Genomic DNA, 13,336 nt, shown 5'->3' with positions numbered 1-13,336 from the left:
CCCGTTAGAAGCCATCACTGCGGGACGATCATGTTTGGAGGAACAGCATTGCCTTGAGTTTTCATAGCCTGTATTATTTGCCCTGAGACTTGTTTCCTTGGGGTTATGCTATTGGCTAAATTGTCTTTAATAATGCTTATATAATGAAATATTTACAATGTTCAAGAGACGCGAGATTGTAGTGACACTGAGGTATCATTTTTTCCTGCTACATTCTTTGGAATGCCAGCATTATTGTGAGAGACTACTGTCTTAAAAACAATTACTACCAATGGATAGACCATTATGAAAACATAGTGGGAGTCAAAAATAATCACACTTAAAGGCTAATCATTTATGAAGTAAGGGAATGCTAATAACACTGAAGCATACACTAATTCATTAGTTAATATGAATGAGTGGGAAGCAAAAAGGGAAGTAAAAACAGAATAAGACTAATAATTAGCATTGTGTCGACGGAGAGGCTACATCAGTCTACACCTGTACTACACTAACCTCTCTCAACTGATCTCAAATGACATATGCTCAGACGTCAACAGTATGTGGAGGAGAGAAAAACAGGAGGAAAGAGAAGGCAGGGATATCGACAAGGCATGATGGACAAGAGGCAGTTCACGGTAAAGGGAGATTAAAAGGACAATATAAAATTGCAATCCAAAAATAATTGGAAGGACAGTAAAATACATGGGAAATAAAAGAGGGGAGTTAAAGGGTTAAATGGGGATGAAGATGGGGGATGGACAAGAGGAAGAGATGTTAAGCGTGACAACCAAAACTAAGGACATATTAAAGAAAACCTATACAGAATAAGGAAGTTTCAAAATACAACTCTTTAAAAGGGGGTTCACAGGTTCATCTTGCATGAGTGAACAACAGTGCTGCAGGAGACACGGGTTATTAAATAAAAGCCACAGACAGGGCCAGAAGTGGAATAGTTCCTACTAGTTACTGGCCAGGGAATCCCCACAAGCCTCCCGAGCAACAATGCTTATGGCCATTGTCCTTAGTTACCAACACAGCCACACAGAAAGGCTCTACTCTCAAAGACACCATACACACTGGCTGTAAGACAGAAGTCAGGCTCAGACAGACTAGGAAAACACCTCCCTGTTGGCTAGCTTTCATGATGTTGGAATGTGCTATGCAGCCTTCTGAGAGAGAAAAATATCAATGGTCTCCTCAAGCATGGGACATGCAATGGTGCAATGCTGACCTTCCAGATATGAGGGGCTCACTAATATAATTCTGGCACTGCTGTTACAGGATAACTAAGTGCTTTTTGGTTGGATACGAGGCCTACTCCACAGGAGGGAATTTCATGGCTGATAATATAATCCTGATCAAAAACAGCTTATGGCTATAAAGGTCATAGGCCCAAATAGAGCCTGCTATTTCTATTCTGCTAGACAGTCATGCTGTCAACGTGTCTTCTAAATATTTATATTCAAAGACTAGAGTTGATCTTAACCTTGTCTATGGAGCTTCTTTTTGCAGTGAGCTGCAGTTAATGATCAAAGTATTGAACATAAGAGACTGAGTGTTCAGCCCTAAATGGGACAGCTGTATCCACACATGCACACACACACATGTATATGCACACGCACACTTGTACGAAAAGCTCAGGAAACACTTTGAAAAAGGAAGCAGAAAGAACATAAGAGCCAGAGTATGGGAAGCAATGCTATGCAATACTGTCTCCTGGACATGAGGCAGAGTATGGGAAGCAATGCTATGCAATACTGTCTCCTGGACATGAGCCAGAGTATGGGAAGCAATGCTATGCAATACTGTCTCCTGGACATGAGCCAGAGTATGGGAAGCAATGCTATACAATACTGTCTTCTAGACATGAGCCAGAGTATGGGAAACAAAGCTGTGCAATACTGTCTCCTGGACATGCCATGGCTATCACTCTCATGGAGTCCCAGCAGCTGTGGGTACCCAGGCCCCGCCCTTACTGAGATGATATTGGCAATAGGTAGTTGCTGGGGGATGGAGAATTTCCTCTGTTTTTGAGGATATGACCACTGTGTACACACTCCTGTGTACTGCCTCATGCACATATACAAATGGGCAGTTCAACTTAGTGAGCTGGCCAAAGCAAAAATTAAAAAAATGAAGTTAGAGGTGGTACATTGTAGGGCGAGGAAAGTGTATTGCATATTGTCTTTCATTGGATGCGCATCTAAAACTATTTAAAAAGATTTTTAAATTCAGTAAGTTAATATAACAATAAGACTGTCCCAAATCTCAACATCCTGCAGAGTGTACAAATCCTGCCAGCCTGTGTTCTTTGAGATGGCAAAAGGAAAATTAAAGAGAGAGAGAGAGAGAACAGGAAAAAAAGAATAAAGGAGCTAAACAGCAAACTAGAACAGAGCAGAATTGAAATTGGGTATTAAAAGATGAAAGTGAAGAGAGGGCTGGGTAAGGGTATAGGGTTTCCATGCCAATGCCTGCCTCCGGTCTTCAGGAGCTCTGGGCTCACTGATGGCTGACACACACCTGGACATCCCTTTGGAGGGCAGGTCACAGGTGCTGGTATCTTTAGGTGATCCATCATGAATGCTGGCCCTGACCTCAGAAAAGTCCCCTGTGGGTTGCCACACAAAAGCTGGTCCTATCTTCATAGATCAGGTTGTGAGTGCTGGCCACAGGCCAGCGTGCTCCTTCCCAGTGTCCGTCTATGAGGCCCCTTAGTCTCTAGTACTAAGCAGGTTTTCACCTCATTTAATACTGTGTGGTTTCTATTCTAAGTTATTCCTATCATAAAAGGTCATAGATTGACTCTGAGGACAATCATGCTAAGTGAAATAAAAATCTTTCAGAAAATTCAACAAAGCATCTAAAATGTAAGGTTCACAAAAGCACAAAGTAGATGGTGCTCACCAGAGATAGTCTAACACTCACTTGTGCAGGCTGCGTAAGTTCCAGAGGTCTACTAAACATTTTGCTCAGGGTTCACAATATCTGGAATGTCATACAGTGGCTAGATCTCATGTACTTATTCCTACACAACAGAGGCAGCAGGGAACAGTGCAGGCGTGCCCTTCCTCTCGTCTATATGCATCTTCCTTAGTGCAGCTAGAACAACTACAATGGCAGTCAAAGAAGTCACCAATTCCGAATGATGTTCCTAGCCTTAAGTTACTTCCTACGGCAGAAATGAAGCATGTAGAAACACCTTACTTAAATGCCCTTTATCATTATTAATTTCTTTTACACCAAGAGCAGGAAGCATGGGCACGACGCTCCTCAGCAGACAAGTTACTTTTGTATTCTTAACACCAAGTTCACATATTTCACCCCAACTCTCTGGCAGTTGTTTAAGCCAGATCTTGTGCATTAAATTCTTGTGAGTTCTTCCATTCCCTAAATCTTATTGAAGCTATACAACATGATTCTTCTCCCTTCTTATTCCCTAGCTGATCAATAATCTAGTCAAAGTTTTCCCCTTGACTTAATTCAATCAATAATCCAAAAAAAAAAACAAAAACAAAAACGCTTTTTGAATTCTTCAGTTTACAGTGCAAACCATTAAATGGTCCAAGATGGCCATCAGGAGTCATAAAAACATAAATGAAGTCAGTATCTTACCTATCTCTTACAGAACAAAAATAACTATAAAAAGCCATAATGGGTAAGGTTATCAAACCAACCTTTTTCACTATAGAAGTAAGTGTCTCTGAGATCCTTGTCCTTAAGCCTTATTCCCAGGTTTATTTGCACTAGTGAATTCTATAATGCCACCCTTGCCTGAGGAGTCACACCCTCCTCCTACTTGCAGTAGAGTACCTAAGACAGTTAAACTAGAATCATCTGGCTTTAAAGCACTGCTCTTTCTCCTAGATGTCTCTGCCCTACACTTGAATGCTAGCTAACTCTCCATTAGTTTTGAATTTAAAAATTCACAAGCTTGATTTTCTTCATATAGAAGAATATCAAAAACTAAGTAAAGCTACATGAATCCCTGTGTCTGTTTTGTAATATAAGACTGTTAGGATTTATTGTTACTTAAACTAGGCAAGCAGGGTTAGGATAAAGGTATGTTTGATTATTCAGTACTAATCAAAATAAGATATAATCATGGATAAAGCAAAATAGGATAAACATCAAATTGTGTAATACTTGGATAATTAGGTTTAAAAGAAAGAAAATAATTCACATTTTAAATAAAATATGCACTATCACAAGCAGTTAAAGAAGTCAACATATTATATAAGAACCTAGAAGCTGATTTTTGCAAATACATCTATATAAAAAGGGCCAAAATTAGTATTCTCCTTGAAACATTCATACTAAACATCCTAACATTATACTTTTCAAGATTTAAAATGTCTGGCATATGTAAAATCTATTAGAATGCACATAATTTATCTGAATCAACATGAAAATATACCTAATAAATAATGCTATTCATCTGGATCTTTGAGTTCTCCCTTAATATACAAATGTGTTTCTTTTCTCAAAAATACAGCAGCTGGGAGTGAAAGGAAGATTTCAAGTGATCATTTTTACATCATATTCCATCATCTTTTCACTAGTTTCTCTGAGCTTCTCTTTGAGTGAGCCCCTTTCTTTAAAAGGAGGTTTCTTTTGAGATCAATCCATATTTCCATAATCCACACTGCACTTTCCTCCTCTTCTCCCCAGGGAGGACTAACCCCCACATCCCCAACCAGGGCTTACAACTGTCATTAAGCCCTGCAACAATAACAAGACAACAAAAGAGCTGGTGGGCATGAGGCTGGCTAGTACCATATGTTGACCAAGTTCAGTATTTTGAGCTGATAGAGAACATTTTTAATAGTAGATCTTCACATCACTTGCTCTCCCGAGCTGCATTTCAGGCAGAAACTCATAAGCAACCTTATTCTTTTCAAAAGCTTATCTACAAGGATGCACTGAGAAAGGAGCAATCATCAAATACAGAAGGGTGAAATCAGTTAGTGGGGACTTAACTCTTCCCCAACTCAACCTACACCTAAAGAGTTTCTTAAGACTCATTTTTAAAGCAGCATACAGATGTGAGCAAGCTTGATTACACAGTAGCATAGTCCATGTGAACCAATGAGCTTAGATCAATCTGAAGAGTCACTATTTCCATCAAGAAATATCTAGGTATCTAACTATGTTTCCACCTTTTCATAGTCAACCATCTTCACCTGCTTTTTTTTTAAGTGAAACCGTAGATGTAGAGTCCTGAACTAACTGAGCAAAGCCTCCACCAGGACTATGCACTGCTCATCTGTTTGAGAGGATCTTCACTCTGCAAAACTCATCTGCCCACTCTGCATCTCTCACACTCACAACTAAAGCACAGCTGTACCTTTGCTGACAGGAATGTTTCTGTAAGAAACTTGTATTTATTTATACCCGCAACACATATGCAACTCCATAGGCTGCAGGGCACAGTAAAGCCTTCCTATCTAGACTAAATAATTTGTAAAGTTAGGATATAATAATTTCACTGACATAAAAATAAATAGAAAGATCCTCCCTCCTAGAGACTCTAAAGTGAAACTTTGTACCCTGCAGCAGGGCAGCTATGTCATTTTTACAGGCTTCAGATCCATCATTTCAAACGTTTCTTAAATAATTTTCACTGCAAGTTTGTGAAAGCACAATGTGTGCCGCAAACACTTAATCCATAAATCCAAATACAGAAATACCATTGTCTTTCCAAATTACTTTCCTATAGCTGTCAATGAAAATTTTAATTTCAACAATTCAAAATAAAACATGTATACAGTATAATAAGAGTTGGCCATGTTTTATATTAAATTATCTAACATTTTACTGGCAGAGGAAATAAATCTCCTTGTAAGAGTTGACAATCTGGTTCTCTTCTTGAGACACAGCAACATAGCAAGAACATAACACTGTATATTCCTACCAAATTCATACTGACAAGACAAAATTGACGTTTTAAGGTTACTAAAATAGTTATATCAAAAATTGATTTATTTTAAAACTCCCAAAGTTTTAAAAATTAATTTAATAGTCCATAACTGTTTCTGATTATTTTTCTAATGCTAGAATCAATAAATTATTTCTGAATAATTTAAATCTTCATAAATAAAAATCTTCACACTAAATAAAATTACAAACTTCCCAGATATCAATGCTGCTCAGCTTTAAATCATGAAAATCTTTGCATTATCCAAACTCCTTTTAAATCAAGCAGGGAGAGAAAAATGAATGAATAAATACAACTATCAATGGTCACATGTTTGAGAAGCATCCCTCCTAAACCGCACAGTACGACAGCTACACTTGACTGCACATAAAAGACTGTGCAGTACCAGAGTCTGACTGTCAGGCAGCTAGCTAGCAGCCTCCACATGAGAAAGCCCCAAAGGACACAGCCAAAATGTACAGGTGAAAAAGTATTTCTTTTCCTATGACACACAACATAATTTAAACTTTCCAGATACTTCCTACAGGATTTGCTAATGACCATCATCTTACTAACTGACATGATGACAGTGACTCTGGTGTGTGCCCTTTTTCAACATTTCTAAGAGCAACAGAAATGAAAGGCAGGAGGAACCTGGTAGGAATTTGTCATGAGTCAGCGATGAGCATTCTAACCTTCAAGCTGAAAACTCCTCATCAAGCTACATCGTTCATTCACACTTTAATGACACTCCACCATGTTTACCAAAGCCCCGACACCTTCCTACACTGAAGCTTACACAGAACTCCTGGACCAGCCTTCCTACATTAGGTACTGAGTTCCCACCGTGGTCAAGATAACCTATGACAAGCTTACTCAATTTTCTTTAATCTGTCACTCATTCGGCAACCCAAACATCTAATCACACTTGATTATGTGCCAACCATGCTAGCATGTGGAAAACAGAGATAAAACAAGAGACAGTGAGGTGGGAAACAGGTAAGACTTTGATATATATAAAGGGGCTACAAGATCATACACAGGTTGCTGTAGAAGCTCAAGGAAGCCTTAGAAGAATTAACTTCCAAGCTGGGGTTTAAGATTAAGGAGAAATCTCAGCAATGTGGTAGCCCAAACAAGACCTGGTCCAGGATAATGGAGTCCGCATGCCAATGTGGATGATTGAGCTCTCCTAAAGCCCCACCATGAGATTAAGAGCTACAGGCAATTAATGACCTTTAAGAGAGAAAAAAAATCAACCTTCCCCAGGGATGAGCCCTTTGATATGTTATCCAATCCCAAGTGGTCAGCCCTAAAACATGCATTTGAGCAACACTAACTAGACTCAGTAAGTTTATATTTACACATTTATATGTATGTATATGTTAACAGTAGTAATTAAAGACAACAGAAATAACATAGGAACATAGAAGAAGTCTTTGGAGGAAGAATGGGACTGGTGGATGGAGGAGCAGGCAATGACAGAAGGGGTTTGTAGATGATCAAAGTGTATTTACGTAGGTTTAAAATGCCATGAAACCTAGTGTTCTACACAATGAAGAAGTGCTAATGAAAACTTTTAAAGACCATAAAGATGCTCTGTGGAGTGGTGCACAGCTTTAGTCCCAGCACTCTGGAGACAGGCAAAGCGGGATCTGTGTGAATTCAAGGCCAGCCTGGTCTACAAAGTTAAATCCATTTGGTCACTTCTAAAAACTCTTCTGTATATTTTCCACATGTTTTCTGTCTCAAAGTTGATCAAGAAAAAAATAATTGCAGCTAGTCATATACAGTACCATTACTTCATACTAATCATGTGATATTTCAACTTAAAATGGTTTTAAATCATGTTTCCCACCTGGTCTCCGAAGTCCTCTGGGAACCTCCACAGCACCACAGGGTCTGCAAACAATTGACAGCATTATTCAGAAAACTGGAAGACGGATAAGGCAACAATTGTGCTAATATTCTTATAATGATCAATTCTGATTTTTTAACACAATTGTAATTCATGTCTTTTTTTATAAAATTAAATATTTTGACATTTGGGTTTAAATAATCATAGAGTCAAATAAAATCTATAACTCAATTAAATTACTAAAAAACATTCCTTTTAGTAAGCTATTTACTTGCATGACTCAGATTTTTAAGGTTCTGAACAATACATTTTCAATATAATTACTTATAGAAACACTAGATTGGATTAAAAAAACAAAAGTAGTAAAATAATAATAATAATAATAATAATAATAATAATAATAATAATAATAAAAACAAATCCTCAAAGACTAAACCAAAGCAAATTGCCCAAAAATTCCATTTTACATTCCAATTAAGAATTCTGATCAGCTCTATATCAGTTTTAAACTCTCATATTTAAACTCTAAAGTAATATTTAAGTTATACATAAGCCACTAGGCAGATTTAAAACAGTTTTGTTTAAATAATTTATTTTGTAATATATTTTAAGAAATAAAATATAATTTATATGTATATTAATTTTAAGATAAAGTATAACAAATTAACAGCTTTATAAATATTCATATAAATTTTTATTTTCAAATTTCTGAAGTCCCCATTTTAAATATGGCAAAGGATAGTATTGTTGGCTTTAATTAGTACCAATAAATATTTTGACCATATTCTTAATTCCGACCAAAAAATAAAGCTGACTATTTCTAATGAGATTTTTAAAAGGTCACTGACATGGATTAATAGCATTTCTGGAAAAGATTACTGATAAAACAAATATGTTAAGTACTGCTAGTCTGACAAAATCTAAATTCCACTCCAAGTCAAGAACTCAGCAGCCCAAAAACTGCCTCTACTCTATGACACCACAGCTCGAATTCCCAACTTCCACCAGTTTACAGCACATTTTAAAAAATAAAAATCAGGGTGCAGAATATCTTAACCGTTAACTCTAAAATCCATTAAACAGCTAGCAACATTTTAAGCATTCACTAGCTAATGGAATACTTCCACTTGTAAGTTTAATGGGGTTGTTTTTCTAAGATTTTAACTTTCAAACAAATAAACCATACTTTCCACAAAAAATTTACATTAATAACTAAGTAATTAAATTTTTCCACATAAAGCAATGTAATAAATAAGCCATGTAAAACATCTTATACAAAACAATATTGTAGAAATTTATGAAAAATTTACAAAAATAAACATCAATCATTCATCCTCATCCACATAAAACAAAACAAATGTTTATATTTCTGATGTTCATGTGAAAACATCAAAGATCAACTGAAAACCCTCAGGCAGAACTATCTTGCAGATCCTATAGATGACTACGATCCCAAATTTATAGGTTTATGTAGCACTTTTATCCAAAACTGAAGACTGTTAAGGTTCGAATGTCATAAAACAAAAATATGCAGGAGAATTTTCATGTATAAAGTATGACAGTCAATCGATGGTAATAAAAACAGATCACACAAAAGCAGCCAGGTCACAAAGCACAGAGCGGCTCGTGGGTGCAGACTCGCATCAGAGCGGCTCGTGGGTGCAGACTCGCATCCCTCATCCACAGCTACTTTACAGGCAGTGCACTCACTTCACTGCGGCCACACTTGGCTAAGTGTGCTTTAGCTGCCTCCCTTCTCACACACCCCTTGCTCACCCATTCATTTTTTATATATATACTATACTTTCACAGAAGTGAAACAAATGACTATATGGAGAGGTTTATTGGATTAAACATCTAGTGGAAAATATCCTATTTATTTTCATTAAAATAATCTCAGCCTTCAGCAGCATGCGAAACTGTTAGAATCCTGTACATTCACATTAGAAATGGATTAATTTAGTGACTGCTTATGTGGTTATATTCCAACTACATATTTGTAGCAACTTTTCAGAGTACTGCAAAGGAACAAAAGACCTGGGGAAAATAATCCAATTTTGCTACTTCAAACAAAGCATGAGTTTCCTCTTCCCTGAGGTTACTTCAGACCCTTCACCTGATCTGTCAGGGCGATTTTATGCCAAGCTTACCTTATGGATAAACGGATGAGAACTGTGAGTGAGTGCAGCTGTGGGGTGGCAATGGGGGTAGGGGGGCATGTGCTGCTCTTCCCACAGCCCCAGTCCAGGGAGACTCCATATCCTCCCTAGAAGCACTGCTGCTGATGGGAAGAACATGGAACTTCATTCCCACAGAATCACAGCAGAAGTACACAAATTTTGTTTAAATCAGTAGTAATCTTGTAGACAGCAATAAACTACTGTTTGCGTAAAATGTTTCTAAATTATAATTTTTGAAATAGAAAATAATACAAACTTTGTGATATGTTTCATATTTTCTAGCTCTTAATGAAAAAATTAAAATACCTGAAGATAATAGTGTGGGTTACACGAAACTACAAAACAAAACAAAAAAAAGCATTCAAAAACATTTTTTAAGAAAAAAAAAATTCCTAATTTCCATAAATGAATAAAATCTCTCTGATTCTAAGGAATTCAAAGATGAATTAAATTATTAAATTTATAGTCTCTTTATAAATAAGGACTTAGAAAATCACAACTCAGACACTATATACTTCTGGAGAAAATATAATATAGTGTCTTTGTATTTTGGTTGAGGACTAATTTGTCTTTTCTTACTTTATTCTATAAATGTTCTGCCTGCATGTGTGTCTGTGCACTACATATGTGCTTACTGACCAAGGAGGGCAGAAGGAAGCAATGAATGTCCCGGAACTGGAATCACAGTCAGGAGCCACCCAGTAAGTGTTGGGAACCAAACTGGCATCCGCTACAAGAACTGTCAGGGTTCTTAACTGCTAAGCCACTTCTCAAGCTTTCCATTCTTGACTCATTTATATTGTAGAATGAAGTACATGTACAAGGAGAGTGGATTCAAACTTCTTAGTCTCATTATACAGCTAGCTAATTAAGACTGGAGTGTTGTTGGCTGAGAGTAAAGGAGAACTTAACCTCAAATTCTTCCCAATAATAAATATCTTTATGGCCCATCTAAGACCTAACTATTTCATTCAAAACTAAACCCATTGCCTTCTGATTCTCCATCATATTCATGTGCAAAATGTCACAGACTGTGTAGATTTTGTGCAAAGCATTCTTTTAAGGAAGATTATTATAGGACAATTCAACTTAACTTGAAGACTCCTTCACTTGCTAAATTCAAAATATTCTGCTAACAAACAAATGTCTGTTATAAATAAATAAATAAAAATTATTAAATGAAATTGAGTAACTGTTTGAAAATGTATTTTTTTTTTACTTTTTCACATATGAAGATACCATAGTTAAGTTAAAACAGGATCCCATTTACAGAGAAGAGAAAAATTAAATGGAAAGCACATATAAGCAGTTATAGTGGTGCATGCCTTTAATCACAGCACTTGAGAAGCAGACCTCAGAGGTGGTGCTCATGAGTTCAAGACGAGCCTGGTCTACATTGTGATTTCCAGGACAGACAGACTCTATCTCAAAAAACAAAAACTCTCTCCCTCTTTCTCTGTCTCTCTGTCTCTGTCTCTCTGTCCCTGTCTCTCCCTCTGTGTGTGTGTGTGTGTGTGTGTGTGTGTGTGTGTATGCGCGTGTGTTATCTACAACACAGCATTTTGGAGGCAGAGACAGGTAGAGATCTGTAAGTTCTTGGCCAGCTAAGTCTAGGATAGCCAGGACTACAGAGACCCTGCAGGAAAAAAAAGAAGGTGGGGAGAGGAAGAGATAGGCAGGAGAAGAAGGGAAAGAGGGGGAGAGAGAGCTAGAGGGAGGGAGGGGCAAAGGGCTAAAGTAGCCATGAGGAAATGTAAACTAATTTAGAGAGTCACTGAATGACCATGATGAGTAGAGGCTTTGCTGGCTAGTTTGTGTCAATATGACACAGGCTACAGTCCTTTGAGAGGTGGGAACCTCAATTAAGAAAATGCCTCTAAGGATCAGGCTGTAGACAAGCCTAAAGATATTTTCACAATTAGTGATTGGTGGGGATGGGACCAGCCCATTGTGGGTGGTGTCACCTGTACTGGCTGGTTTTGTGTGCCAACTTGACACAGGCTTGAGTTATCACAGAGAAGGGAGCTTCAGTTGGGAAAGTGCCTCCATGAGATCCAGCTGTGGGGCATTTTCTCAATTAGTGATCAAGGGGATAGGGCCCCTTGTGGGTGGTGCCATCCCTGGGCTAGAAGTCTTGGGTTCTATTAAGAGAGCAGGCTGAGCAAGCCAGGAGAAGCAAGCCAGTAAGGAACATCCCTCCATGGCCTCTGCATCACCTCCTGCTTCCTGACCTGCTTGAGTTCAAGTCCTGACTTCCTTTGGTGATAAACAGCGATGTGGAAGTAAGCGGAATAAACCCTTTCCTCCCCAACTTGCTTCTTGGTCATGATGTTTGTGCAGGAATAGAAACCCTGACAAATACAAAATTGGTACCAGCATAGCGGGGTATTCCTGTGACAACCTGACCATGTTTTGGGGAGGACTGTGGAAGGACTTTGGAACTTTGAGCAAGAACAGCCACTGGTTGTTAAGAACTCTGTGGGATATTCTGTAGGAGCATGGAAGATCATGTTGAGAACAGGGTAGAGATGGAGACGTGGCTTGTGAAATTTCAGAGGAAAGATTAAAGACTCTTATCAGGGCCCTGTTGTTTTTATTGTGAAGATACTGTGGTTTTGGTTAGGTGGGGCTGAAGTGTCAGCTGTGATTAACAAGATACCAGAACTACTAAAGCAAAACCTTTTGCATTGCTGGGACTATTGATGCTGGTTAGCTGGAGCTAAGAAATTAGCAGTGATTAAGAAGAGACCAGCATCACTGAGGTGATATCTTCTAGGAAGTGTTTTCTGAGAGCACTAAGAGGCTGTGTTCCAGAGATAGCCAAGGTTGTACCTTGTGCTGCAACAGGACTTGGTAATGTGTAAGAGTCACCCAGAGACTCCAGTGAGATCGGCCATTTTCTCTCCAGTGAGTTTCAAAGACAGGAGCAGCCAGCCAGCTGGGAGGCACAAGCCCCACGAGTCTCAGGGGACTTGCAGGGCAGCAGGGACAGGATCCTCTCAGCTTCCGAGTGACAGAGGTGGATCAGCAACCTTCTCTGCCCCTTCTCTGCAAGTGGAGGGCCTACCTCCAGAGAGCTCCTTAACCAAGAGACTCAGGTGAGATCCTGCATTTTCTCTCCCATGAGTTTCTAAGAAGGGAGCAGCCAGCCAGGAGGCACAGGCCCCACGAGTCTCAGGGGACTTGCTGAGCAGCAGAGACAGGACAAGCTTTAGTCAGAGACACTAAGAACATCTAACACCAAAAATCAAGAGATGGCAAAAGGCAAACACAAGAATCCTATAAACAGAAACCAAGACTACTTGGCTACATCAGAACCTAGTACTCCCAATGCAGCAAGTCCTGGATATCCCAAAACACTGGAAAAGCAACAATTGGATCTAAAATCATATCTCACAA

General features: G+C 38.4%; 1 protein-coding gene across 11 annotated transcripts in view; it reads right to left on the bottom strand.

Moving 5' to 3' along the window:
* The window catches only part of Dennd1b (DENN domain containing 1B), a 221,820-nt gene that overhangs the window by 151,399 nt on the left and 57,085 nt on the right, over positions 1–13,336 (bottom strand). For all 11 annotated transcript variants that reach the window (XM_031384135.1, XM_031384121.1, XM_031384104.1 and 8 more), the window contains exon 3: positions 7,758–7,801. In XM_031384135.1, coding sequence (XP_031239995.1) covers positions 7,758–7,801 — 44 coding nt within the window. The remainder of the gene's footprint in view (positions 1–7,757; positions 7,802–13,336) is intronic.

The sequence above is a fragment of the Mastomys coucha genome, unplaced genomic scaffold, assembly GCF_008632895.1.
Source record: "Mastomys coucha isolate ucsf_1 unplaced genomic scaffold, UCSF_Mcou_1 pScaffold1, whole genome shotgun sequence".
Lineage (NCBI taxonomy): Eukaryota > Metazoa > Chordata > Mammalia > Rodentia > Muridae > Mastomys > Mastomys coucha.
The sequence above is the reverse complement of the archived record's forward strand: the minus strand, read 5'-3'. Positions and strand labels throughout refer to the sequence as shown.